Source organism: Electrophorus electricus, chromosome 14, assembly GCF_013358815.1.
Source record: "Electrophorus electricus isolate fEleEle1 chromosome 14, fEleEle1.pri, whole genome shotgun sequence".
Taxonomy (NCBI): domain Eukaryota; kingdom Metazoa; phylum Chordata; class Actinopteri; order Gymnotiformes; family Gymnotidae; genus Electrophorus; species Electrophorus electricus.
In genome coordinates, this window is record NC_049548.1 from 1,774,964 (window position 1) to 1,802,399 (window position 27,436).

Below are 27,436 nucleotides of genomic sequence, written 5' to 3' on the forward strand. Positions count from 1 at the left end.
TTTTATTTGTTCTTTTTTTCTCTTCCCCCATTAAATTAAGAAAAAAAGCTTGTTAGACAGCTTAAAGTGATGCATCCCAAATATAATAATAATAATAATAATATTATTATTATTATTATTATTATTATTATTATTATTAACAGCAACAACAGAATGCGCATATGAGTTTCTGTTGTAATTTTCAGGCGTTATGGCCGATGAGCTCTTTAAATCACATGTTCCATCTGCACTGGCAGAGATCCACTATATGAGTCAGGGGCATGCTGGATATGCTTATGTGGTGACTTCTGGGCCCCTGCTACTGAAGACACTCACACCCCTGCAGTGGGCCAGTCTGGAAGCCCTCTCACCTTCCCTACCTGTTGTTTCTGCCCACCATGACGGATACACATTTGCTGCAAAGTACGTCCAATGTATTATTTCTCTTTCTCAAGCTCTGGCTTGAGAGATGGCAGAATGAGAGAGAACACTCAGGAAAAGCCTGACACACAGAATCCTTGCACAGAAATGGATACAGGAATGTAGTACAGAAAACTATATTGAGGAACTAGGTCTGTATGCACGTAAGACACAGCACCTGTTCCTTAAGATAAGACAGGTATGGTGCATTTGTAAAAAAAAGGTAAAGGTGTGGCAACGTGCTCACAGAACAGCACAAGGCAAGAGGTGGGAAGAGTAGAAATTTCTCATGTGTTGTTACAAGTTTGTGGTTGCCATGATACACTCTGTTTAAAGTGTGAGCTCACCCTTTAAGGCTGACGTATATTCTGACTACACTTATGACCTTTTCACGACAGACTTATGGAATGTAAAATACCATGTCAACTTACCTGACTAATATCATGCTGATTATAAAATGTATTCCATAGCCTACATTGCTGAGAATCTGTTTAAAACACATTGCATATTTAGATTTGGAGTCTTGAAATTGACTACCATCATAAATCGACCTGTTATATGTTCCAGGCAGGGAGCAAACTGATCGTGTCACGTAAGCAAGTAGCTTACTTTGTCAACAGCCACTTTTACCCAGGCAGGCTAATAATAAATAAGCCAAACAGCCTGCCTCTCTGCTTTCCTCCCTCGGTCTCTCCTCCCCTGCACTGTGAACTTTCATACTCAGACAGAATTCACTCTCTCCTGCACTGTGGAGTTCAAAGGGCTGCTTGGATTACACTCAACTCTGAATCATCTGGCCCCTCAGTCATATGACAGAGTTTAGCAGTAGAAACTCTGAAGCGATTTAAAGCCCAGAGCTATAAATGGAAAAAAAAAAAAGGATTAGGCCCAACTCTGCTCTGTTGTTATATCTGAAGTAACTGCTGAAACCAATCTTTTCTCATGGTCTAGCTGCTTCCAGGCCATTTGAAGTAGAAAGCTGGCTAAAATGTCTTTACTATTAGTGACACTATTGCTATTTTATATGCTCTCTTTGAGAGCAGTTAGCCTGTTACCATGGTCACCTTAGCATGAAAACATAAGGACGAACTCGTTTGGTTGCTCTTTCCTCCTCCACCCTATCTCTCACTAATCCTACAAAGGGCGTGGCCACCTAAAAACGCGTGGGTGTCCAGTCACAACAAGGCGTGGCTATGATGCCGTCAGAAAGCTCTGTAGCCAATAGTCAGAGCCCTCTCCCCCGCCCACCATGCAACTCACTGAAGGGCACAAGCAGGTTAAATCGCTGCTACAAGAAAATATTTTTCCTTGTATTTTTCTTATTTATTAAATGATCTATTACACTAATTATTCTTCTTCACTGTTTGTCATTTTAAACTGCACTGAATTTAAAGAAATTTACGTTACATCAATCGCATAAGTTTTTACTAGTCTGAATATGACAGTGATATGATCTTTAGCAACTAGTTTATTGGAACTGAAAGCATGGCAAGTATATTAAGAAGGTGTGTATACTTAAATATCAAGCGTCCCTGTATAAGCACAGAATCAGTTTATCTGGGAACATAAAACTGCTAACAACTGTTCTAATGTACTTGTCGCTGATTGGTCGGATAACAAAACGAGTTTTTAGGGGCAGGTTCTTAATTATTGACATATGTTTGTAGCCAATGAGCACAAAAGCCAAGGAGGCGAGCCGGTGACGACAGCTAAAACGGTCCAATCGTTGTCGTCGTTAGGGTGTTGACCGATGAAGCGGCGTCCCCGCCTACCCCGCGTCCGTGGCTATAAAGAGGGTCCTGGCGCTGGTGTAGGAGGCAGAGTTGCGAAAACTCCCGGGCAGTGGGAGGCGGGTTGCCTGCTAAGATACAAACTATCCCACAATAGAAAGTAAACAAGGCGAAAATACTACACTGACACGATCGCAACTGGAATAATAATAATAATCATCATCATCAACATCATCATCTAAATATCGAGCTGTTGGGTAAAAACTGTTGCGGAAGACAGACAGTCGTCGAGCTTCTCCGGGAATCTAACGTTAGAAAGCGGAGTCGAGCTCCTAAATGTAAGTATCACTGAATCTCTACACCTCAGACTTGCCTCTACACTGAGTCAACCAGTATACCTGACTGGTCTCAACTAGATGCATTATGTTTGTACGTTAGGCTAGCGTCGGTGGTTTTAATCGTCCAACTCGTTGGCTAGCTAAGCTATGTCCTCCCAGAACAAGATGTCCCTCAGTTCATCTTCACACAGCTGTGAAATAAATCCTGAAACCGCAGCCATATTTAGATTAATTTAATGCACGATATAGCTAGCCTTTATGTTCAGAAGTTTAGAAGTTTATATGAAGCTCTAGCTACTTGACTATGGACCGTGACAGGTTCTCTGTTCGTCTCTCGTGAAGGCGTCACCTAGCTGTGTGCTAAGCCAGTTAGCCAGGCTAGCCTGCTTACCTTTACCTGATGGTCAGACACACTGCACAAGCTGCTTAGGATAGCTGGCAATCCGGTAAAATAGAGTTCAGTTGAGTAGAACCTATTTATTTTTCTGGGTTTCACTTCCATATTTGTTTCGATGTTTGGTTGATGGTAATATGGCTTAGCTAGTCAGGTCGATGGCCGGCTAGCTAAGTTAGTTATTTAGCTGACTAGCTACGTGAGCAACATGCACAAACAGTTTAAAAGGAAGGATAGTTTGACGGAGGCAAAGTGCGTTTCTGACAAACAAAAACTGTCCCCGTTAGACTAATAATCTTTTAATCTGAAGAGTGGGTAAAGTCGGTCGGCAGCTGTCATAGCTAGCTAACGTTACACAATATGATGGAAATAAACCTGTCGTGTCTGATATTGCCTGATTCTGTATTAACGGCTCTTTTTAATAATAGGCTGGCCGATATGTAAAGATATGCAAAAAATGTAAGCAAATCATGTACTTCCATGAGGAGAGAGAGGGTAGCTGGGTTTGTCGGATTTGGCTACACCCCACGCATAGCGCCATGTTATTGGTTTGCTGTCTTGAGGAAACCTGATGGCTACATCTATTGCGCAATGTCGACTCGCGAAGTGTCGCATTGTTTGGAAATGCCCTATATTTAATGGGAGGATATTTCACAACTTGATTTTTATGAATGTTGTGGGATGAACGCGTATTGTATAGCTAACGTTTTTGTTGCTTTGACGCACCATATTATGTCAAGTCTATATCTATCTAATTAAATCTCCAAAGGGGTTTTATCTCCAGCTGTTCGGTATGCAGTGCTTATCCGTTGCCCCCATTCCATATCCCCTTTTTTGGTATTCCATATTTCAAGGAATACTATTGTACATCTATTTTATATTGAATGTATCATAAGTGAAGCAGTACACTACAATACCTAATATTTATATATGTGGTTAACTTCCTTATCAGATACTTCTGTAGTATGTTACAAAGGCTAAATGACTTGAGAGTTGAATATCTTGCCTCTCTTTCCCCTTCTAAGGATAAAGAAGAGTTTCCTGTGGAACGACAAATATTTTCCCAGCAAGCAGCAGCTCTGTTTGTCCAAACTGATCTCTACTGCCTAGGAGGTTTTTGCAATACTCTGCTAAAGCAACTCCCAACAGCATACTTGCAACTGTGAAGCAGCTATGCAGCTTGAAATCCAAGTAGCACTCAACTTCATTATATCTTATCTGTACAACAAACTCCCTCGACGTCGGGTAAACATTTTTGGTGAGGAGCTTGAAAGGCAGTTGAAGAAGAAATATGAGGGACACTGGTACCCTGACAAGCCATACAAAGGGTCTGGGTTTAGGTGTATACATGTCGGAGAGAAGGTGGATCCAGTATTTGAAGAAGCAGCCAAAGAGAGTGGGCTGGACATTGAAGATGTCCGGAATAACTTGCCTCAGGATCTCAGTGTCTGGATCGACCCCTTTGAGGTGTCCTACCAGATTGGGGAGAAGGGACCTGTCAAGGTGCTGTACGTGGATGATAACGGTGAGAATGGGTCAGAGTTGGACAAGGAGATCAGAAACAGTTTTAACCCAGACGCTCAGGTCTTCATGCCAATCAGTGACCCTGTGGGAGTCTCTTCTGAATCGAGCTCTCCGTCGCCTCCTTTCAGCCAGTCTGCTGCTGTCAGCCCATCGTTCATGCCACGCTCCACTCAGCCTTTAACCTTCACCACAGCCACTTTTGCTGCCACCAAGTTCGGCTCCACCAAGATGAAGAATAGCAGCCGCAGCAGCAGCAAGGTGGCGCGCACGTCTCCCACCAGCCTGGGCCTGAATGTGAACAACCTACTGAAGCAGAAAGCCATCTCCACTTCCATGCATTCTCTCTATGGCCTTGGCCTTGGAGGGCAGCAGCAGAAGGCCTCGGCGCTCTCCCCTAATGCCAAGGAGTTTGTTTTCCCCAACTTCCAGGGCCAGGGCAGCTCCACTGCGATGTTCAACAGCGAGAATCCCCTCAGTCTCAGCCCTCTGCAGTACAACAATGCCTTTGACATGTTTGCAGCCTATGGGAGCCTGAATGACAAGTCTCTCATGGATGGTCTAAACTTCAGTCTGAGTAACATGCAGTATTCCAACCAGCAATTCCAGCCAGTCATGGCTAACTAATAAATACAGATTTATTTATAAATTATTGTTGGCAAAAGGAGAAAAGGAAGAATAACAAAGAACAACGCACACTAGCAAAGGACATAGAAAAAAAAAAACTGTGAACATGGAAACAAAGAAATCCCTGTTAGTCACTGAAGAGTGCATGTGCCCGAGGGTGTCGTCTTTCTGTGCCCCCTTGAGTTTGTTTTTACTCAAAGCTTGTTGTACAAATGTGTCCAAGCTTGGTTACTTCAAGTCAATGTCATTGTTTTCTTTTCCTGTTTTTGCCAACAAAGCACAAAATAATTTTTTACTGTTTTAAAGAAAAAAAACCTGAAATATTAAAAAATACATGTCAAGTTCTGGCCTCTTACAGTATTTTAAAGTTGGTTAAGACTTGGCTAATTTTTAAGCAATTGGCACTAATGAATATATATCTGGGGTTACTTGGTCTTTTTTCTAATTGTATAATTTAATTAAGTACAGAGTTTGTAAAGTATCAGAGTATATATTGTTTCTACGACACGGTATTGCATTTATATCTTTTTACTACTACAGTGATCTGTGATGGCTGCAGCAGCTTTATGTTATATATTGTTTTTTAATAAAATTGTTGAGGAAACCCATCTTTAAAATAGATCAAATATTCTAAAGATTGTGTACAGGATATTCTTTAGTGTTGGAAATTCAGTGTAGAAATATTTGCTTTTTTGAAACAAGAGTTGTATTTTCTGTTTAAAAAGTTAGATTTTTGCTATATTATGGACAATGTAATCCTATACATTAATTTTGTACCAACATTGTGCAATACTTGATAAAATACGGTATAACAAAGTATTTTGAGTCAGTGTCTTACATGTCAAGAGGGACTGAAATAGTTTATATTAAGTTTGTATTAAAATGCTTAAAAATATATGCTTGTCTTTATTTTTTTTTATTTCATATTTGCACCCTTGCCTTTTTCAATAAAAGCAAATTTAGTCAAGAAAGATCTTGGTATGGTTCTTTTGCTCTCCAGTTTCTTTACCAATGGCCTTGGTTTTCTGAATGTCGCCACAATCATTTATGAAATGGCACAATGGCAATCTACTTTTAAGGGCCAGTACTTGGCATCTTGCATCATCTTTTCATTTCTAGGTACGCAATAAGAAGCAGTCTTATCACTTTAAAGCTCAGTATCACTGAGTAGGCCTACATAGTCTTTATTTTGTGCTTTATGGTTATTAGTGTAGGGCATTTAGTACCCGAACGTTCTGAGCACTCCAAACTGTCCAGTGTAAAGCCGTGCATTTCTGTCTTCAGGAGAGTGGGACAGATGACTTTCAAAAGGAAAATGGAAACGGGTTAAATGGAGTAATGGCCTCATTCATTGCAAACTGAGGAACTTTCCTGTTATTGTTCTAAAGCCTGTTTTCTTATTCATTATTCATTCAATATTATGTTTAGATATGCCATGCTAAGCAAGGTTTTTTTTTTTTAATCATGATTCTGATAACTAAATATCTACAGGTTGCATATTCATTAAGGTTTAAGGCTTTGATGGTTACATCTCTAAGTGTTCATGTTGTCCTCTAGGATACTTAGCCTTGTCACCAAAGATTATGAATAGCTTGCACGTATTTCACTGTACAGTGTTTGTCAGCCCTCCCTCTGTGAATGCTTGTTACTGTTGTGGATATCAGCCTTGCTCTGCAATTAATCTTGAAACGTGCATTTTGCTTTTGCAGCTGAGTGTTAAGCCTGTCCTGTGAGTGCTGTGATTAAAGTGGTCGTGGCATTCACAAAGATTGTATATTTTCAATGCTGTGGTTTGAAAGTGACCTAATGCTGTATGTGAGCTTGGATACAGCCAGCTGTAAAAATGCATGTTTGCCTGAAATGCTGTATGTTTTAGCTTTTTAGCACTGGAATTCCATTAACTTTGATACTATTACCAAGGATTTAACAGGATACTATTTACCTCAAGTTTACAGGTTTTGTGAAAATAACTGGTGACCAGTTTGTCCAAAAACTTGTTTATTGATCAGGTAAGATACTGATCTATTCTATTGCTGTGTGGACTGGTTTTAGTCATAGTTGCCTGCAAGGTTGGGTGTTATGATACAGTAATACAATACACATGTTTTGGTGCCATGAATCGTATCAGACATTTGAGAGCTGTGAGAGAAACTCCTAGCAGTAGTATACTGAAATAATTTTTTGAGTATTAGGATTTCATTAACAGTCTTACTTTCATATTTGCTGTAGTTATGGGCGCAAGACCTCATGAGTGTGGAAATCTGCAAATAACTCTAGGCTTCTCAAACTCTTTATTACTAGTACTAGTACTTCCGATCATATATAAAGCACAAAACAACAATTATATTAAGAATATAAATATTTTTATATTATATTAATAATATAGATATTTGACTCTATGATTTACTACTTTTAAAGTTTTATTTACATATCTGTGATTTTTTTGCAATACACTGCAAATCTCCCACCAGAAACTCATTTAATTATTGACGGCAAACCTGAAATAACCAAATTCGCAAATAATAACTGAGTTCACAAATGTGGAGTGCAAATATTAAGGGTCATCTGTACTTTCCCTTCAGAATCCCCTGATGAAAGGCATAAAAGGCATGTATACTATTCATTTGTAAGACATAGTTGATGTTAGTTTCTTGATTTCAGTCCACAATATACAGTACAATGCATTATGGTAGTTTGGATCCCAGACTTCAGTTAGCACTGGGTTTGCCATTTCATGTGTGATCCAACAGTTATACTCTCATGAGCTATGTCAGTGTCAAACTGAATTTAATACCAATTTGCATATCAAACTGTAGGCATATCAAACATAGGAAGGTCTCTTTGTTACTTGTCTACAAAGAACTTGCTGGCTTATATATTAGGGTTTGAAAACTCTATGAAACAAGGTGGAGCTAAGCACTTGTAAAGCATGCATGCAAAAATCCTTGGTATCTACATAGAGGTTGAAATTCAAGTTGAACAAGCTGAAGAACGACCATCTCAGAGAACTATTTTTAGCTTTTCTGGGCTTGCCATACATGGACTCTTTTGTAATCACTTCAGGTGTTGTATGTCACATGACATATTTAGTCACACTTCTATTTTTTCAATGAGCAAGACAATGTTTCTCACAGGGGTGTCAGCATGCTGTAGTGTTGGAGGTTAATTGAAGCTGATATAGCATTCCTGATTGCAGTTATCACAAAGACCTTTTTACATGTTACACACCCTTTTATGGTCATGACAATACTACGACCCTCAAACAATGACCCTCCCAAAACACGTCTTCTTTCAATGCCACAGATGACTCGAAGCTGAAGTGACATGACGAAAAAAGTTTATGCACCGACTCTCTGAAAACGGTCTTTTTTATGACCCCATCGTCATTCGCAGCACACACAGTACACAGTGCCAGGGCTTAAGCTTCCAGTATGGATGAGTGATTCTATTGTGGTGAAACCTTTTGCGCTGTGAATGACTTGCTGCTATGTAGGACTCGGGCCCGAGCACATGCGGTATTGATGGATTTTGTTTGGCATTGTCGTGCCTCCCTCTTTGGAGAGTATCACTGGCAACAGAGACCATTCCCCTCCCTTGGTCCCTGAAGTATTTGATGTTCCCGGCCCTGTGTAATTTAATCTCGGCTGGCTCCCTGCAGCGCTCACCCATAAACCTCTGCTCTTATAATAGGAAGCTGCAACACAGTTTCTCCTCTAATCTAGCTGCCTCTGCCCTGGAGAGATAAGACAGCCATTTGTTTTGGCCACAGAGAGCCTGCTGGAACTTAATTGTTTTGCCTATGTAAGGTAAGGTAGCCCTGACTACATGGAAATAGAACCTAACTGCTTGACCCCTACCCTGCTGAGTACTTGACGCATATTAGATTTCACTAGGATAAAACTAAACCCTCTAATCAGAACGTCTTTTGTTACGCTGTCCCTTATGATGGCCCAGTCATTTGAATGCACACGCTGCATGCCCTCTCCCACGACATGCTAAGCCTTTCTTTTGGTTTTGGTAATTTGGTAGGAGCTCTGAGACTTTGCTAAAGGGCTGTTGCAAGCCATTGTCAGCACACGTGCTCGCACACATTGAAAAGGAGTTATGAGGAAACACCCCACATGTCACAGCTAAAGAATTACTCTGTGATTCAAGCCAGTAGAATCCTTGTCAAATGGGCTGTGACATATAGGGAAACATCTATCACTTCAACGCTGTATGGAAACCAAACTGCTCATAACCTCTGGTCTCATGACTGATGTCAGTTGACTGGAGAAACTGGTCAAAAAATGTGCTTCCTTAAATCTTAGGACAAAAGCATAAAATTTCATCCCATATTTCTGGTTGGGATGATTGTGTCTATAAAGCAAGTAGACTAGACGCTTCACATATGCAGTGTCAGATTTAAGTCCACTGAGGTAGGTAGCAATCAAAGGAACTCTCCCCAGTCTAAATTATTCAGCAAAAAGGCACACTGAATACAATATGTGATTTTCAGTAAAAGCTGTGGTAAAATGGAACAACCTTTGTCACACTTGGAGCATGTACTAACATCAGAGTGGAAGGAGCAGTAAAAGTCTATGAGGAAGTATCATCTGAAGATTGACACATACCAGTGCAAGCCTGTGTTTCTTATTCTCTCACATAATCAAAAAAAAAAAATAAATCACATTTTCTTGGTAAAAATGTTCCAGCTTCAATACAGTTCCAGTCACATCGTGTTCCTCGTGATATGCTGGGCATTTCTTACATTTAATGCAATGGCCTTTCAAATTCTTTACAAGTGCACTTGCATAACAATGATAACAATATAACCATGATACTGGCAGGGTTAGATTCACACCTTGGCAGGCATTTTATTACATTTCCTTGTGAATCACTCATGCCAATAATAGTAATTGTTGCTCATACAGTGAATTGAATAAGAAAACACAAACATGTCCTTTGCTTTGTTCTGTGTTTGTGTGTATATTATCTTTTGGAGAACACCAATTTAATTTAATTGTATATTTTCAAAAGCCATGGGAATTTTGAAGAAAGGTTTGTAACATTAGCATGCTGTTGTATTCCATACAAGCGTTTGCTGCTGCGGGAGATCTTGTTGTCTGGTATGAATGATCTTGTTAGTTTTCATTTAAAAGAGCACAAAGTATGAGCATGAACTTAGTACAGTAGAGAGGATAGAGTATGAGTGTGAACTTAGTACAGTAGAGAGGATAGAGAATGAGTGTGAACTTAGTACAGTAGAGAGGATAGAGAATGAGTGTGAACTTAGTACAGTAGAGAGGATAGAGAATGAGTGTGAACTTAGTACGGTAGAGAGGATAGAGAATGAGTGTGAACTTAGTACAGTAGAGAGGATAGAGAATGAGTGTGAACTTAGTACAGTAGAGAGGATAGAGAATGAGTGTGAACTAAGTACAGTAGAAAGGATAGAGTATGAGTGTGAACTTAGTACAGTAGAGAGGATAGAGTATGAGTTTGAACTTAGTATAGTAGAGAGGATAGAGTATGAGTGTGAACTTAGTATAGTAGAGAGGATAGAGTATGAGTGTGAACTTAGTACAGTAGAGAGGATAAAGAATGAGTGTGAACATAGTACAGTAGAGAGGATAGAGAATGAGTGTGAACTTAGTATAGTAGAGAGGATATAGAATGAGTGTGAACTTAGTATAGTAGAGAGGATAGAGTATGAGTGTGAACATAGTATATTAGAGAGGATAGAGAATGAGTTTGAACTTAGTATAGTAGAGAGGATAGAGAATGAGTTTGAACTTAGTATAGTAGAGAGGATAGAGTATGAGTGTGAACGTAGTACAGTAGAGAGGTACTGATCTAGAGAGGCATTAATCAAAATTATATGTAGCTATCCACAAACATTCCAAATGTTTCTAAATTATACCACATTTTTAAAAGATTTGGCTACAGAACTGGAAACACACTGCAAGGTGTTCAGAGAGGACTTTTGACTTACAAAAAAAATACCTGTACAAAGTTCTCTAATTTAGATTAATCATCCCTCCATAAAATACTCCAGTCTGCAATATTTCTGTAATTTCAGTTTGAGCATCAATTGCCTCAGACAGACTGCAAAATGATGTAATCCACAGTAATCTGGGTCTGTGCATTGTATTGCAGATATACATACTCACTAAATGCCATTTGGGTGTTGGGAAGCATCTGAAAAGATACAATTATAGAGTTTTGAAATCCTTTGGCCCTTCTCAGATACATCTCTGCTTTTCTGATATACAGACGTACAAATGTTTTCCATAGATAAGTCTCATTGGGATACCATAGCACAGAAATATAAAAAATGTAATTATATCACAATTACCAAAAGTTTCATATGATAACTATCTGATAGTTATAAAAATGCTGTTAAGGTATGATCTGACCATGGAATCCAGTTCCCAAGTACCAGGGACATCAGCAATAAACACGCCAGACACTTTCATCGATAAGTGTACAGTCTTGCTTTTAATAAGCCCTTCAAATAACTTGGTATGCAGGTGGGGTCATATCTGAGTTTTGGAGACATGGTGACAGTCCTTGAGCTGGTTTGCCTCCATCCTAAACTACCTTTCCAAATGTGTAAAAATACAAAGGCATTCTCCAAGATGCAGCTTTATCAACCCTACCATTACTTAAGCTGACAATAGAAAGGGCTCCTAAATACGTGGCCATTTTATGGCACTTACCTGAAGGTCAAGAACATTTTGTCTCATTTCTTTTTTATTTTCCTGTCCTTCCTCAAAATGACAATTGAGTAAGAGAGAATGGTGTGTGTGTCACCTCATATTTATACCCCTGTGAAATAGGAAGCCATGTATGAACATATGACAAGAGCTAATGACTCAGTTGCAGATGAATTACAGCAAGCAAAGCATAAAGTGTGAGTTAAGTGTATTAGATTTTGTTCACAAGCAATTCTAATGGTACAAATGATAATCCTTTAATGGTTTTCTACCTTTCACAGAATGATGCATTTCACAAATCTTTAAAAGATCTGATTCTAATAATAAGTAATTTCTTTCTTAGAATCACGTTAGTCCTGCTTATGTATTGTATCTGTACAACATTCAATGTGCAGTACTGCTGTGATCAATGTTTGAAGCTAGGGCAAGAGAGGATTGTATTGAACTGACTCGAGTGGAGTCCAGAACAAGATCTTTTAGCGTGTGTGTGGGTGTCTGTGTGTATGTGTGTGTCTGTCTGTGCTGGCTACTTCCCTCGTGTCTAGAATGAGAAACACTTAGTGTTTAGGGCCGAGAGTTTTTCCTGTACTGTGCCCTGTGTCCCAGGCTGTGTGAGAAAGCTAGCGGAGTACCTGGCAACCACTCAAGCAGGATGAATTACAGGCTAAGCTCCACTATTCAACAACCTTTTTTTCTGCTAGGGTCACGGCTGTTCGGCTGTATCCGGGGACAAGAGAATACTAACCATCCCCGCCATCGTGGTGTGGCGCAATACATTGGATGGTCTGACCGGAGATTAGTCAGTCAAGCCTGACACTACCAAGGAACCTTTCTGCATGGGTTGCACAGAAGTTAGCACGATGGAAAAAACTCTGCAAAGGCTATAGTGCTGTTACTGCGTGGGACCTGCTCCAGGGCGAGATTAATGATCGCTTTCCTTAAGCACAAGGCTGGAGTAGTGCGCATTAGCATTATGTGAGACAGGGAAACGAGTTAACAGTGTGAATATAGGCTGCTTAATGGTAGCCTGTGTACTCTTTTAGAAGACTAACAGTAGGCAAGTCCTTTGTTTAGAGATGAGTAGCATTTTAAAAGTAGATTTTGTCTGGTAACATTTGAAACAATAGCTTCAATAGGTCAGGATTTTAAATTTCACATGTATTATAAAATATAGAGAAAAGTCAACACGATACAAGGTGTGGGGTCTTTTACATGTATGACTGTAGTTTTACAGAAGAGTTACATCTGATGAGGGCATTTAGCATATAACACATTATAAACTGAAGCATATTTTGAGATGGAAAAACTGTCAAAATATCCCTGAAATAGTTTCTTCTCAGTGCATGCTTAAGGATTTGAAGCCTTTAATGCTTAAGTTTATTCAGAACATAAAGAACCAAAATCTAAAGAATCTGAAGGACTGGACCCAAAACTAAGGCAGGAATGGGTGAAGGTTTTTCTTCAACAGTCCTTTTCAGAGCATTGAGCTTCAAGAGATGAGAAATGCAAAACATTTAATAGGAGATTATTATTACACTGACTGAGTTAATATTCTGTGTGGCTGGTGTTCTGTTAGCATGACCAGTACTGCAGTGCATTGAACAGTCATCTGTTGACCTTGCCTTCTTGCAATTGCCAGAGATTGCATATTGCATATGGACCCTTGGCATAGATCTAATCCCTCCCAAGATACTAGCAAAGGGTTAAACTGAAAGACAACAGAGAGAAGGTATAGAGGACTTTGACATTAATGCACTATGTGTCTGGCACATAGCATATGTTTAAATGGCACAGTAGAATTCTGGGAACACACAGGTCTTTCCTTATTATCGTATCTGATCTTGTGCTTATACTAGAAATACAAATTATTTGCTTTAATGGTTGTCATAATGTGAATACTTTCCATACTGTGATGGAAGGACAGATATTCCTTAATATTACTGACTTTAGGAAAATTCAAAAGTGTTGATATATGGAAGGAAACTGCCCTGACCACCTGTCTAAATGTAGCCTTAAATCCCAGTTGACCTGTTTCCCTGGGAATCCCATAGCTACTTTGAAACATAATTACCTTATCTCCACCTTGTATGTCAGGCACTACTGCATGTGATCAGATTTCAGGTCATAATAATTCCATCTCATGTTGCCCGAGATGACAGAGACACTACGGGTGACAGTCACTGGAGTGCAGGCCAGGCTGCCTGCTTCGCTCTCCTCACTACTGGATAATGGAGAGCCCAATGGGACCAGGTGACCCTTTACCGACTCCAGCGGAGGTAAACAAGTCAGAAAGAGGAGAGGACGTGTGCGCGGAGAAGGTAGAGGCCCACTGAGACAGAGCGAGGAAGACTTCTCAGCTGTAAACCAAATCGATAAACAATCTGAAGGTTGGTTGCTGGAGAGCAGATTTTGAAAGAAAGGTTCCTTAGCTTTGTTAGTGTGACATTGCAATTAAGGTGGTTACTCATTCTGCTTACCAGCATAGTTATTTTAATTATGATCATGGGGTACATATTGTTTATATTTAAACAGAACTGCATGTTGTTAGTAGCCTAATTGTGACAAGTCTGTGGGACACCTATATAATAATCAGATTATTTGTTGTGAGAATGGCAATGGCGTGATAATGAGCTGAATGTATAATGAAGGCGTAGGACACCCACAAGCAATAACAAGTCCCAGTTTGACTCTGGATTTTCAAGAAAGCTTATGCTTTAGTGGAGTGGATGCTGGCTGCAGGGGTCTGGTTTCTTACCTCACTACTGATAGTAACCAGAGAGTTTGAGTGAGATGGAATGTTCCATTCACCCATTACTCCATGTATCATGCACCTGAACCGGACCCACTATTCCAGGGGCCTCCATCACAAAGACGTTAAACTGGGCTAATGTCTTTATAAGCCTGGATCAAAACACAGGACAAGGGAGACTGTCCCTAGAGATATGCAGTGTCTGGTGCATGATAGCCAATCCACAGTACGACACTGGTGCATGATAGCCAATCATCATTACACCACTGGTGCATTATAGTCAGTCATCAGTACACCACTGGTGCATGAAAGTCAATCATCATTACACCACTGGTGCATGATAGCCAATTATCAATACACCACTGATGCATGATAGCCAATCATCATTACACCACTGGTGCATGGTAGCCAATCATCATTACACCACTGGTGCATGATAGTCAATCATCAGTACACCACTGGTGCATGATAGCCAATCATCAGTACACCACTGGTGCATGATAGCCAATTATCATTACACCACTGGTGCATGATAGTCAATCATCAGTACACCACTGGTGCATGGTAGCCAATCATCATTACACCACTGGTGTATGATAGCCAATCATCAGTACACCACTGGTGCATGATAGTCAATCATCATTACACCACTGGTGCATGATAGCCAATCATCAGTACACCACTGGTGCATGATAGTCAATCATCAGTACACCACTGGTGCATGATAGCCAATCATCAGTACACCACTGGTGCATGATAGTCAATCATCAGTACACCACTGGTGCATGATAGCCAATCATCAGTACACCACTGGTGCATGATAGTCAATCATCATTACACCACTGGTGCATGATAGCCAATCATCAGTACACCACTGGTGCATGATAGTCAATCATCATTACACCACTGGTGCATGATAGCCAATCATCAGTACACCACTGGTGCATGATAGCCAATCATCAGTACACCACTGGTGCATGATAGTCAATCATCATCATTACACCACTGGTGCATGATAGCCAATCATCAGTACACCACTGGTGCATGATAGTCTTCTTATTTTGAGAGGTAACAAAGAAATATTTGAAAAAAAAAAAACCTAGCCACCCCCACCCCCCTGCTACACACACACACACACACACACACACACAAACAACAGTTCACTTCTCTTTTGTTCTGTTCACATTTGTTCACATGTTCACATTGCTGTAATTAATGAATCTGGGCTGTTTCTGTAATAAAGAGAAGTTCCACTAAGTCCCGTTTGTTTTCCCGGAGAGAGGCCACACTAAACGGCGTGGTACAGCATGCAGGGTGTGCGAGGGGTACGCTGACAATGAAATGCAAATATCACGGAGGCTGAGCTTGCATTCCTTTGGGGTAGCAGGAATGGTGCAGTGGCAAGTAAAAGCAGAGCAGAATCACAGCTCAGGAAACATTTTCATGAAATGTATACTTTACTAGTTCCAGCAATTCATCTTTCAGAGGAAAAACAAACAAACTGGTATACGACAACAAGCCAAGAGTGAGTGCCCTTCTAGGATGTGAAAAACAAAATGCAAATGTTTTTACTGATGCTGAATGAACGATGCTCCTTGCATACTGAGCCTTGAGGAATTTGTGTGCTTTGTTGAATTGGGACGAGGTCGTAAACTTTAGACTGCCCTTGCAAAACACAGCTGTGACAACACTACACTTTTAAGAACCTTGATATTAATTAGTCCGAAATAATTAGTCATAAGTATAAGTGTTTTGTGTGTGTGTGTGTGTGTATGTGTGTGTGTGCATGAGAGGTGCCTGGGAGATGGGGAATACATAAGAGGTGACTCTGGTTTTTCAGGTAAGTCTGCTCCATCTCATTCCAGATTATTTTAAGATGACGTCCCGCACTCCCAATTTACAGCACTCTCTCACTCTAAGCCACAACCCCTCTATATCCCTCTCCGATGTGCTCATCAACACTTTATGTCATGTGCACTGGAGTTCAACTTAAGGGCACCAGGATAAGTCGGTACACTAGATCTAAACTGGCATTAAAATACTTTTATGAGAACAGCATTGTCACGTCCTGTGTGTTGTCCTCTCACCAGGACCGTGGTCAGCTCACTGAGTGAAGAATTGGTCCAGAGTTTAAACAGACCCTGATGATGTGGGATGGTGAGCACTGCAGGCTCCACGGTGCCCTCACCTGCACCTTATCTTTGAAAAACAGATCACTTGCTTTATATGAATTACCTTTTAAATGTTGAGCTCACAGTTCTTTTCAGATGTAATATACATAAAGTTAGAGGGACATTGATTCACGAATGCTAAAATTCTCAACTCAGATACATGATTGATAATTACATACTTGATATAAATCTATTTATATAATTTACTCCTCAGTGTTTGTTATAATTCTCCAGTGCTTGCTCAGTTTAGCAGCACATATACAGAATATGTAGCAAACATTCAGGACATTTTTTTGAAAATGCAATATTGAGTCAGGACTTCCTTTTGAAAATCTAGCAGAGATTCATGATTTTTGATTGCTTGTCCATCTTCTCTTGCTCCCTCCATTACCTCTGCTGCGTCTGCTGCATGTACAGCGTGGTGTTCAGCCTGGCATCCACACATCCACTTCCCCAGAGGCTCCAAACATGGAAAGGGCTACATCACAAACGCATCAGCTGCTATTTATAGAGAGCCATTTCCCCAGGGAGCCTGGCATCAGTGACCCTCTCTTGGAAAACATTACCCATGGGCCTACTAGTCCGTGTGTGTGTGTGTGCTGGAGAGAGTTAAAGAGTAACATTCGGCTGCAGCATGCTGAGGAAATGTGAGCAAGAATTAATTTATTACTGTGAAGAAACTTTTTTTTTTTTCCTCTGAATTAATTTGCATTAATTTCTATATTTCATTATGAGAATAAGATATTGGAAGGAAAATGGTTGTTTTGGGTTTAAACGTATGCAGCGGTGAAGTTCTAGTACATTATTTTCATTCATCTGTTGATGTCCTGAATGATTTAAGAATTTCCAAAATCCTTCTGTCAGAAAGTTGTTCTCGAGGTCTGAGTTATTTTTAAGTTGATTTGAACTTTTCTCCCAAAGGGAAGTTATTGTAAATATCCACCACAAGATGGAAAAGTATTTACAAATGAAATGAAAAGAATGGGTTGCTGCACAGAACATGAGAATGTTTTTTTTTTTCTGGCAGTGCGGTTCACAGATTTTTAAAGACCCTCTACATTTTAAAGACCATCTAATAAACTATAAAAGAAACTCCCTTAAGTCAAATATTATTTGAAAAATAGTATTCACATTTGGTAGAATTCATGTTACTAGTATTAAGGAGATATAAGGGTGGGCAGATTCATGGAGTACACTTAGGTTTTTTGCCTAGAGGTAGAACATTGCACTGATGAATAAAAAAATAATTTCTGCCCCATGTGAACAGATCCTGATCTATGTGCTCCTGTCCGAGGCCTTCAAGCATTCGTTATTTCAAACACACCTTCTCTGGGAGCTGAGAATGCCTTCCAAATAATAAACTGCACTGTTCGATGTCAAGAAGCGATGGCAGTCCTAATGTGGCTCAAAAGAAGGAGAGCCCCGGTTTTATTGTAGTGATGACAGGAGAGCACCAGAATAAAATATTGATGGTAATAAGATTTGTGACATATATATGATGATATGTTATAGAAATGATATATATTAGTGAAATTATATATATATATATATATATATATATATATATATATATATATATATATATATATATATATAATGATATTGAAAATAAATAATGGATTATGATAGATTTTATTATCAGTAATATTTAATATCAATAGTAAATTGTAATATAAATTTATTACAGTATAATATTCATATGCATCTACTAATATATTATATAAAATGTATGCTATACAATATTATTATAGCTATACTATAGCAATACTCTATACCTAAAGTAAATACTGAAATGTCTTTCATAAAAATTCCCATAGTGAACCTGCAATGAGGAGTAAGATCTTAAAATTTTGCTGTTTGTCTTGCTTCACCACCTCATCTTCCTCAGCTCCTCTGGAGGCCAAGGATTAGATAACCTCTCACCCTCCCTTTTCAGCGGCTTGTATAAATCCCCAAACAGGGATGCAGTCCTGGGATCGCCTTATGTAATATCTCACTGCACCGACTGCTAAAGCTCGGAAAGCCTTGCTTGTAATGGAGAGGCTCTGACGTCTCGCTGCTGCTGTGGACCAGGGTTCAGACCGAATGCAATCTAAATGCAAAACTGGCTATTAATCACTCTGCTCCCTGGAAGCACACATCAAGTAAGCAGGCATAACATGTAAATGCTAAAGTGTATACACACACACACACAGTAAATGTCCACTGAGGGGTAAACTAAGGCATATATTTAAAAACTTAGTTTTTATCAGGACTTAATATTTCATATTTAAATAATAGTAATATTTAAATATTTGTAATAATATTGAAGTAAATACTTTGCAATAATAAAGTGTAGTATGAAGATCTGAAAATATTTGTGATTAATCCAGTGCACTAGTGCGCATACAAAAATATGCAATATCACCAAAGAATTACAGCACCATGTATGCACAGGTTGAAAATATTTTTGCTTGTTTGAGCTGAAAGCAAACTGGTTGTTTTCAGGCAGAGTCCTTATCTGAGGAATGACTGGCTAGCTGCACATCCCTGCAGTCCTATGCAAGCATAAGGGTTGCCTGCCTCTCACAGCAGCCCATTGTGGAGACGGAACAAATACGTCCTGAAATGACCCTCAGAAATACGAATGTTACATCATTTTTTCCCGTCAGCACTGTCCATGTAACGCAGTGCTACAGTGTCCTCTGTGATGTCACAAACGGAGTTAGTTTTTTTTAGCTTTCCTTTTAACAATCTTACTAAAGTGTCAAATGCATGTGTGAAGGCTTACACACGAAAAAAAGCAACCTTTAAAATTAAATCTTATTCAAAAGAACATAAAAGAAAATATATACAGAAAGTATTTCCTGAGTTTTTAAAATACAGTAAATTAGTGTTTCTGTTTCTGCTGTCAGACAGGCTCAGAAGCATTGCTGAAGTGCAACCTCGTTACCTTGATCCCCAAGATAAGAAAGGCTTTGGTGCAGCACCCCCAACCTTCCCCTCATCCCCCCCAGCACTAGAGCACACTGCTCTGTTTTCTGCAGCCACATGCATATTGTCTGTATTACCTTCTACTCATTTAACATCAGCCAAGAAAGCTATTAGGGAAGGAAGGAAGCTTTGGTTGCTAAGCCTAGTTAACAACACGATGTAAATTCTGCATAATCCAAAAAGAAATCATTGACTTGTGAAGGCAGCAAGTGTTGTGTTATTATCACACTCTTTCACCTCCAACTCGACGGTGCCAATCATAAAAGCCTGTCCCATGTTTGAAGATGAGATAAAGAGGTCAGGTGTGTGTGTGTGTGTGTGTGTGTGTGTGTGTGTGTGTGTGTGTGTGTGTGTGTGTGTGTGTGTGTGTGTGTGTGTGTGTGTGTGAGACTGAGGTAGAGACATGGCCAACACCGAAAGCCAATGCGCTAACTGTCTTAGGGTGATTATCGGTCCTATCACATTACTTTCAGTTCACTGGGCTTAATTCCCCTGCTTCCCTCCTGGCTAACACTGCTCTGTGATAATGGACGACTTTAGGTCTGACGGGCTAAGAGGCTCTACATCTAGATCCTTTTCAAGGTCAGCAGGAGTGTAGATTGGTAGCTCTGTGCTTTCACACAGATAAGGACATGAACTTAGTAATGCATTCAGAGTCAAACACACAAAGTCCAGAGAGATCGCAGTGGCATGATAGCTAGAGGTATGGAATTCCATCACCAGAACCATGCTGCACAGTGTGTAACTCCCTCGGTATATCACTTTTTTCTCTGTGTCTCAGTGAACGTTCATGGCTGAATAAAGCCCCTCCCCTCTATGTGCCATTTTAGGGAATAGACTCAAAGTATATGGAATACATTTACATTCGAAAAAGCCACTGGTCTGGTATGTGTCTATTAGAGAAGGTCTGTAGGTCTGTGTGATAAAGATTCACAAGACTCACAACAAGTCCAGAAATGAGGCACAGTGATAAACAGCCTTTCCCATCTCACCTCAGTGCCAGGTCAGTTGGCTAACACAGTCCCGCTCTCTGTGCAGGTAGACGCAAATCAGCTGGAAGCGTTTGAGATGAAGCAGTGGGACAAATCTACCTGCCACAGTGATTACCCCGTAATAACATTGGCAGTAGGCCAGGCTTAAATCAGGAGTCATTTGCTAGTTTAGAAATCTTACAAAACTTGCTTCCCGAATCCCTCAGAAAAGTGTATGGTGGACAGATTGTAATTAGTTTCTGAAGAACTTATGTGATTTTTTGAATAAATTATTAATGAAGGATTTAATTTAGATGTTGAGTGGGCACGGTGAAGTATATGCCATGATGTGGCCACAATGGGCAGTTTCTAATGTTACTCTATCAAATTTAAGTAATTCCATACATCAGTATGTGACATCAAAGCGTATATGTGTGACGTTAGGCTTTTGTGAAGAGAGAAGGTGTGACGGCCTACATGCATCAATCTTTTTTTGTGGTGTTTTTCTATAAGCTTAGAGATACACTCCAAAAATAGAGGAGTGTGGTAACAGAGGGAGAGTGACTCATCCATATCAGCTGTACTCTTCCCTGGGTGCATGGTACCCTTAGCACAATCACAACACACACACACACACACACACACACACACACACACAAAAACAAACAGAATATAGCTGAGAGGAAAATTAAATAGGATTGTTTCATCACGGTTGAAAACAAGCAGCACCGCAAGCAAAGTTTTTGTATCTCTTTTCCACCTTTAACTGCACATTTAAAATATAAACATACATCATCTATGTCCTCTCACTTTAACATAATGTTATATCATTTAAAAGAGAGTATTTTATTTGGGTGGTTTCATTATATTATATATGACATTGTGGTGGCCTAAAATCTATATTAATACAATATTGTGTCCTTCTGTAATGAAGAGTACTGCATTATTCATGTGGTACTGCTTCCTCTGGGTCTTACTGATGTCAGCGCAGATGATGTGTTCATCGCTTAACTCTGTCACCAGAATGAATGGCACCTTATCTCTGCACGGCGAGAACTAAACAGAGAGACAGAGGGCAGTTAGCCTTGTCTGGAACAAAGTTCAAAAGACACTGCTGTCACCTATGAGAGGACAAACACACAGTCGTGACTCTTGCGTGACTAACACAGGCTTCTCTTCCATATTTCACCAGTACATTTTCTGTAGCAGTTTCCTCACTTTCTAAGGAAGTGGTTGAGGAGTTTTATTATTCATGTTGGCATGTTGTGGGCAGGTCTGTTTCCTGCACTGGATTAAGTGCTTTGTGCCCTACGGTGTCTCTGCGCTGTCAGCAGGCACAAGGTCTCGTCTAGTGATGTCATGATGAGGGGCGGAGCTCAGAGGCAGGCGTGTAATGGCTTCCGTCGGTACAGAGGAGGCTGCGCCGCTCAGACAGTGGCTGCCCTAGCTGGGGGGCTCCAGGATCTGAGGTGAGCTCCCGTGTCCCAGCTCTCTGACAGCTCAGCCATATGTTCCTTGTGTCTCACTCAAGGCCTGGATTGTACACAATGTACCGAAGCACAGTTTTCCTGGCCTAGGTTCAGCAGGGAGAGCTACTGCAGTGGAGCAGGCAATATGACTCCTCTTCTCTCTCTCTCTCTCTCTCTCTCTCTCTCTCTCTCTTTCTCTCTCTCTCTCTCTCTCTCTCTCTCTCTCTCGTGCGCTCGCATGCTCTCTGTTTTTCTTTATCTTTGCCTCCTTCTCTCCCCTGAAACATTTGTAGAATGCTGAGCTAATACCATTTTCTCAAAAAGTATTTTTTGAAACTCTTGACTTTTACAAAAGGGGGTTTCTCTGTGTCACACACATATACAGAGCAGAAAATTACAGGATGTGTATTTTACTCAAAGCACCACCTCACATCAAGCTATTTAAGCCCATGTTACTAGTTTTTTAAAACACATATTTATACAGCACATCATATACATATAAGCATGTGCAGAGATTTTTCAAACTCCAAATGACAAAGCTGCCTTTTGGATATGTAATATTTCAAATTAATCTCAACTCTGTTCTGTACAATTGATATGTCCTTGCTGTGCCTGTGACCTTGGTCTCTGTTAATATTTCTAATATTTTTTAAGTAATGAAAAACACAACAAATAAAAAACAGCTTTCATAAACCTCTCAGTTGACATTCATCAGTCCCAGATCAGCCAGTAAATTGAAAAGGAAGAGAAAGCCCAGCCCAGTCAGTTTAAGGAATTTGGTTGCTGAGACTCCATCAACACCCTGCATCTTTTGCCCAGAGGGCATTCCACTCACTTTACAAACTTTTAAATCAAGAGTAATGCTTTATATATAAGTTGTGTTATTTACAGGTTGAACACCATCTGCAGGTGGGTTATTTTCATCTATAGCACAAAATTAAATTCAATATGATTTATTAAGATGTATCTGATGCTGTCACTGCTACAGTTACGACTGTACCCGTTTATGACAGAACCGGCTCCGCTCTGCTGACGCTTTCTCCATCAGAGTTCACCTTTTCACCTGCCATATGTGCTCATGTGTAAATCAGACTTCAAGGCAGCTCTCTGAAGAACCTGCCCTGCAGACGCAGAGGCCACGAGACTGTGCGTTGGTGGGTGAGTAGAGAAATTGAAGATTTAATAGGCTTCACCACACTGGTGATGAGCAAATTATTCCATGCTAACAAACAACAAAATGGCCCAGTTGAAACCTAAGCAAAGATCTTCTCCATATAGCAGGGCCACTTCTTAAATAGCTCACTGACGGCTGGGCTAGTCACAGAAGGCGAAGCCAGCTGTACTGTTCGATAGAAATTCATAACACAAAATACATTTTAAATATCCATAAATTACATTTATCCATATCTAGCTACCATGTTGTTGGTAAAGTATACCAAGCATTACATAAGTGTCTTAAAAATAAATGCAGTATTTTCTTTGGACTTTCGTTTTTACATGTCTGTCAAAGTACAGCTTCCCCACAGCAGCCCTGTGTTAAACATTAAACCCAAGAGCCTTTCAATAATCTCCCTGGCTATAAACATGCACCCATAAATCCTATGTTTGAGAAACGTGCCCATTAAACTATACTGAGGTACCAAACAGGATAAGAGAAGCAAGACTGTTCCAAGGCTAACTCCGCCACCAGACCTCTCGATTAGATCTCAATGAACAGCACAACCGAAAGTCTTTACATTAGTAATTAGGAGAAGCTGCTGGATAAAACATGACGCGAGAGGACAGTGAAAGAGGCAGTGAGTCGCCATGGTGTGTAAAAGCTCAGTATTTATATCAAACTATGAAGAGTAGCCTGAGTGTTTGAGAACGACGGTGTTGGTAAATCACAAAATGACAGTTATCTAAGCATAGTAGCACTTTATGCTGCTGTTTAAATGCTTTAAAGGGGGCCAGTCTGTGTGAAGGTGTAAAACAGCGCCTGATCGGTAGAGTAGGGGCAGTAGATATCTGGAGCACCGCGCAGCCGCCACAGCGTGCACCTTCCCACTGCGTGGTGGGGGAATTACGTAAGAGTCCGGCAGGGCTGCAGCTAAGGCACGGGACTGAGAAACGCACACCGAGTGGGACGGAAGGACGAGGTTTGTATGTGATTACACGACATTCTTGTGCCTGTGCAGGAACGGATTAACCTCGACCTGCCCCCACCGCACCCCCGTTCCACAAGCAAAAGCACCGTTACGCTCGGATGCGCTCTATTCCCAGCCACGGTAAATGCCCTTCCTTAAAATACACCATTTGCACCCGCAATGCGCATTTAGTTGCACACATACACTATTTTGTTCACACCTTGGTAATAAACCTCTTTACCAAAAGATACATTTAATTATGTAGTGTTTACATACTACATCTGCAGCATTTGGCAGGCACCGTTGTTCAGACTTACTTTGGAATCTCTGTCAAATCCATAACCTCGTGATAATGGATAGGTCGATGTTAATAATACTATGAGGCTAAAACCCTAGAGTGGAAGAGAAGACCGTAAGATTTTTCTTAAATGCATATTCAAGTGCTTAGTGACACAGTGTAGAGGTGAGGCTTCAGTCTTGGTTTGAAGACAGCCAGTGACTCAGCTGTACGGACAGTGGACGTCCATTCCTCCACCTGGGCCAGGACAGACAAGATCTTTACATTTACATTTACATCAGGACAAGAATCCTGATACGCGTCTTCTGTGTGCCTTGGATGTTGGTTCATGTCGACCAGTAGGTTACTAGTCTCGAAGGTAGCGTGGCGCGGAGCGGCTTTGAGTAGAGCTTTTAGGTATGTATATCTGGGAACTTTATAAGTTCACTGAAGTGGATTATAAAGTTTGCAGACAAGAAAACAGAGCTGAGCAACTAAGTTTTAATTTACTAAGTACTAAGTTTTAATTTTTTTTTTTAAAGAGGACATGGTTCTATTTTAATATCTGTTACAGCATTAAAATGGATGAAAAGGCATTTTAAGTATGCCAGCGTTTTTCTTATTCGGTAGGACTATATATGTATACATGAATAGTACCCCCGCGCTAAGTGAACTTGAAATAGCGTTGGGCTTTGACACACTTTTGACTTGCACTGTGCTGCCACCTAGTGGGAAAACGTTGTAGTGCCGTTTTCTTTGTTGTAGTATGTTAATGTTTATGTTAATTTAAATTATTATAAAATGTTTATCAAGTTTCACTAGACTATGAATGAATAATGCATTAATAATTTAAATTATACGCATTGACCTTCTTATAACTCCTAAAACAAATGCATTGGAATTGTTTATTTAAAAGTAAAACTGGAATTGTTTCTGAGATTTTAATCTGAAACTAAAGTCAGTTAAATCTCAGAAAATTTGTCATAAGATTTTATGTTGAAACTTGCTTTGTTTTGTTTTACATTTACATCGGGACAAGAGCCCTGATACGTGTGTTCTGTGTGCCTTGGATCAGATTAAAAGTGTGTTTTGTAAAATTTTCAAGTTGAATTATATACACAAATGTACATACAATGAAAGCTAAGCAGATATGAAAAAAAAATCCCCAAATTCAAATTTTTGAATAAAACTGTCTCCGAAGACGTAACTTGTCAAAATATTCAAAATTATCAGCATGTTCCTCTTAACCACTGTAGCAAACAAAAAATAGTTTTTCACTTCAGCCCAATTAAATCTGTAATATTTCTGATTATCTGATTATTTATCAATACTTAATTCCTGAAACCTCTAGATTAAGTGAGGCATAATTTTCCTTTATTCTATTTTTACTACAGTCAGAAATAATATTAACCTTATTCAAGACAGATGTACTGTGACGTTTATGATTAGACTTAATCTAGATAAACGGAGCAACGTTTCTTTATGATTTTAAAATAATACATGTAAAATACTGTTGGTAACTATTCAAGATGATATTGTAATGTAGTCATGGTGTTTGTAAATGTTCTTGTTACAGCTCCAACTATTATTGGGGTGTGGGGCTGGGAAAAAAATTATGCTTAAATTTTATACATGGACTCTTTGATTTATGTCATTTTTATTCATTAGTATTCTCTCCCATTCTCTCCGTCTGCCTCTCCGTCACACTCACACACACACACACACACACACACACACACACACACACACTTTATCGTTCCATGTCACAGACAGACGTCCCTGGTCCAGACTCCCCGTATCTACCTCACTGTGTGGCCTAGATGGGAGGAACAGAAATTGCTGAAGAGGAACTGGCAAACTAAATCTATAGAACAAGGTTTACCTGACCTCACGTGCACTCGGCAGATCATAAGAGGAGCACTTGAGGCTGCCATAAAGTCGAGTTGGAAAAGCACGCAAACAGCAATAAATTCTCTTTTATGATGCCAGGAGGATTTGTTATAATGAACCATTTCAGCGCAACAATATTTAGGATTGGAGTCTTTTGAAAGGAAAAGGAAACCAGGGTGTTTACTTTGGTTGGATGGAGGTATTCCCTGGTCCCTTTAAGTCATTACCACACCATACTTGCCCCAAGATGATCTTGCGCAAATGTACCAGCCGTCTGTTTACCAGCCGGCTGGTGGCACTCTCAGCGGTCTGGCTGTCGTTGTCCTGCAGTAGTGAGCGGCACGTAAGAGGCAAAGGCATTATTTTCCCTTATGTAGCCTCCTAAGAATTTGTCCGCTTAAAGAATGTAGGTCTTGCTCTGCCATATTTTTCCTCTCTGCCACTCCCTGTCTAAGGTCAGGGATTCGCTTTCCACCACCTGCAGTAACCGTCTTTTGAAGCCCACCCTGGAAAACTATACGGAAACCAGCTGGTGGGACGTTCGATCTCCGGCTGTGGAAGTCCCAAATGTTCAAACCCCATATCCAAACATGCTTCATCTTCCAGCTCTCTCCTCAACACGCCCCTCCACCACCCACTCCCACGCACCCACCCACCAAACCCAGCGTTACCCACCATTTGGGCTGTGTGTGAGGTGGTCTGGTGGAAAAAGTGAAGAGGCCCCAGTCTGGCCTTACAGCAGGTTCAAGAGAACCTTAAGCAAGTTCTCATTCTTTGATTAATCCCCAGTCAGAACACTGTCCAGACCTTTAAAATGGTTAGATGAATAAGGCCAATTTGCAATATTTCACGCTGGAGTCTTGAGTTATGTTTATAATTCGTGATTAATGTAATTAAAGAGAGAACACAGTATGCACACCATTTATATACTTAGTAGAAAATTGACACAAAAAGCATTCGTAAACTAGAAACATACATCAAAAAGGTAGAAAGATAGTGACTATAGATTTTGAAACATTTATTTTGTCAGTGACACTTTGTGTAATCTTGACAAATATGAAACAATGATTATAAAAAAGAAAATATGCAATTGCTTACATGAA

The 27,436-nt window shown here is 40.0% G+C and overlaps 1 protein-coding gene and 1 long non-coding RNA gene across 4 annotated transcripts; both read left to right on the forward strand.

Moving 5' to 3' along the window:
- Positions 1-2,216: 2,216 nt before the first annotated feature.
- Positions 2,217-5,980, forward strand: tob1b (transducer of ERBB2, 1b). The gene is made up of 2 exons (XM_026999671.2): positions 2,217-2,467; positions 3,887-5,980. The coding sequence occupies exon 2, from the start codon at positions 4,035-4,037 to the stop codon at positions 5,007-5,009; it is 975 nt and encodes a 324-aa protein (XP_026855472.2). The 5' UTR covers positions 2,217-2,467; positions 3,887-4,034; the 3' UTR covers positions 5,010-5,980.
- Positions 5,981-8,736: 2,756 nt separating this feature from the next.
- On the forward strand, positions 8,737-19,382 carry LOC113570950. 3 transcript variants are annotated; one of them, XR_003409940.2, is made up of 7 exons: positions 8,741-8,815; positions 16,250-16,296; positions 16,547-16,613; positions 17,045-17,274; positions 17,895-18,099; positions 18,516-18,771; positions 19,115-19,382. It is a non-coding gene; the product is annotated as an uncharacterized LOC113570950 (long non-coding RNA). The 3 variants fall into 3 exon arrangements; XR_004776853.1 differs by lacking the exon at positions 8,741-8,815 and adding an exon at positions 13,894-14,094 and having other exon boundaries at positions 16,248-16,296; XR_003409941.2 differs by lacking the exon at positions 16,250-16,296 and having other exon boundaries at positions 8,737-8,815.
- Positions 19,383-27,436: the final 8,054 nt, after the last annotated feature.

Coding starts and splice junctions, on each gene's coding strand:
- tob1b (XM_026999671.2), top strand. CDS start 4,035: ATGCAGCTTGAAATCCAAGTAGCACTCAACTTCATTATATCTTATCTG.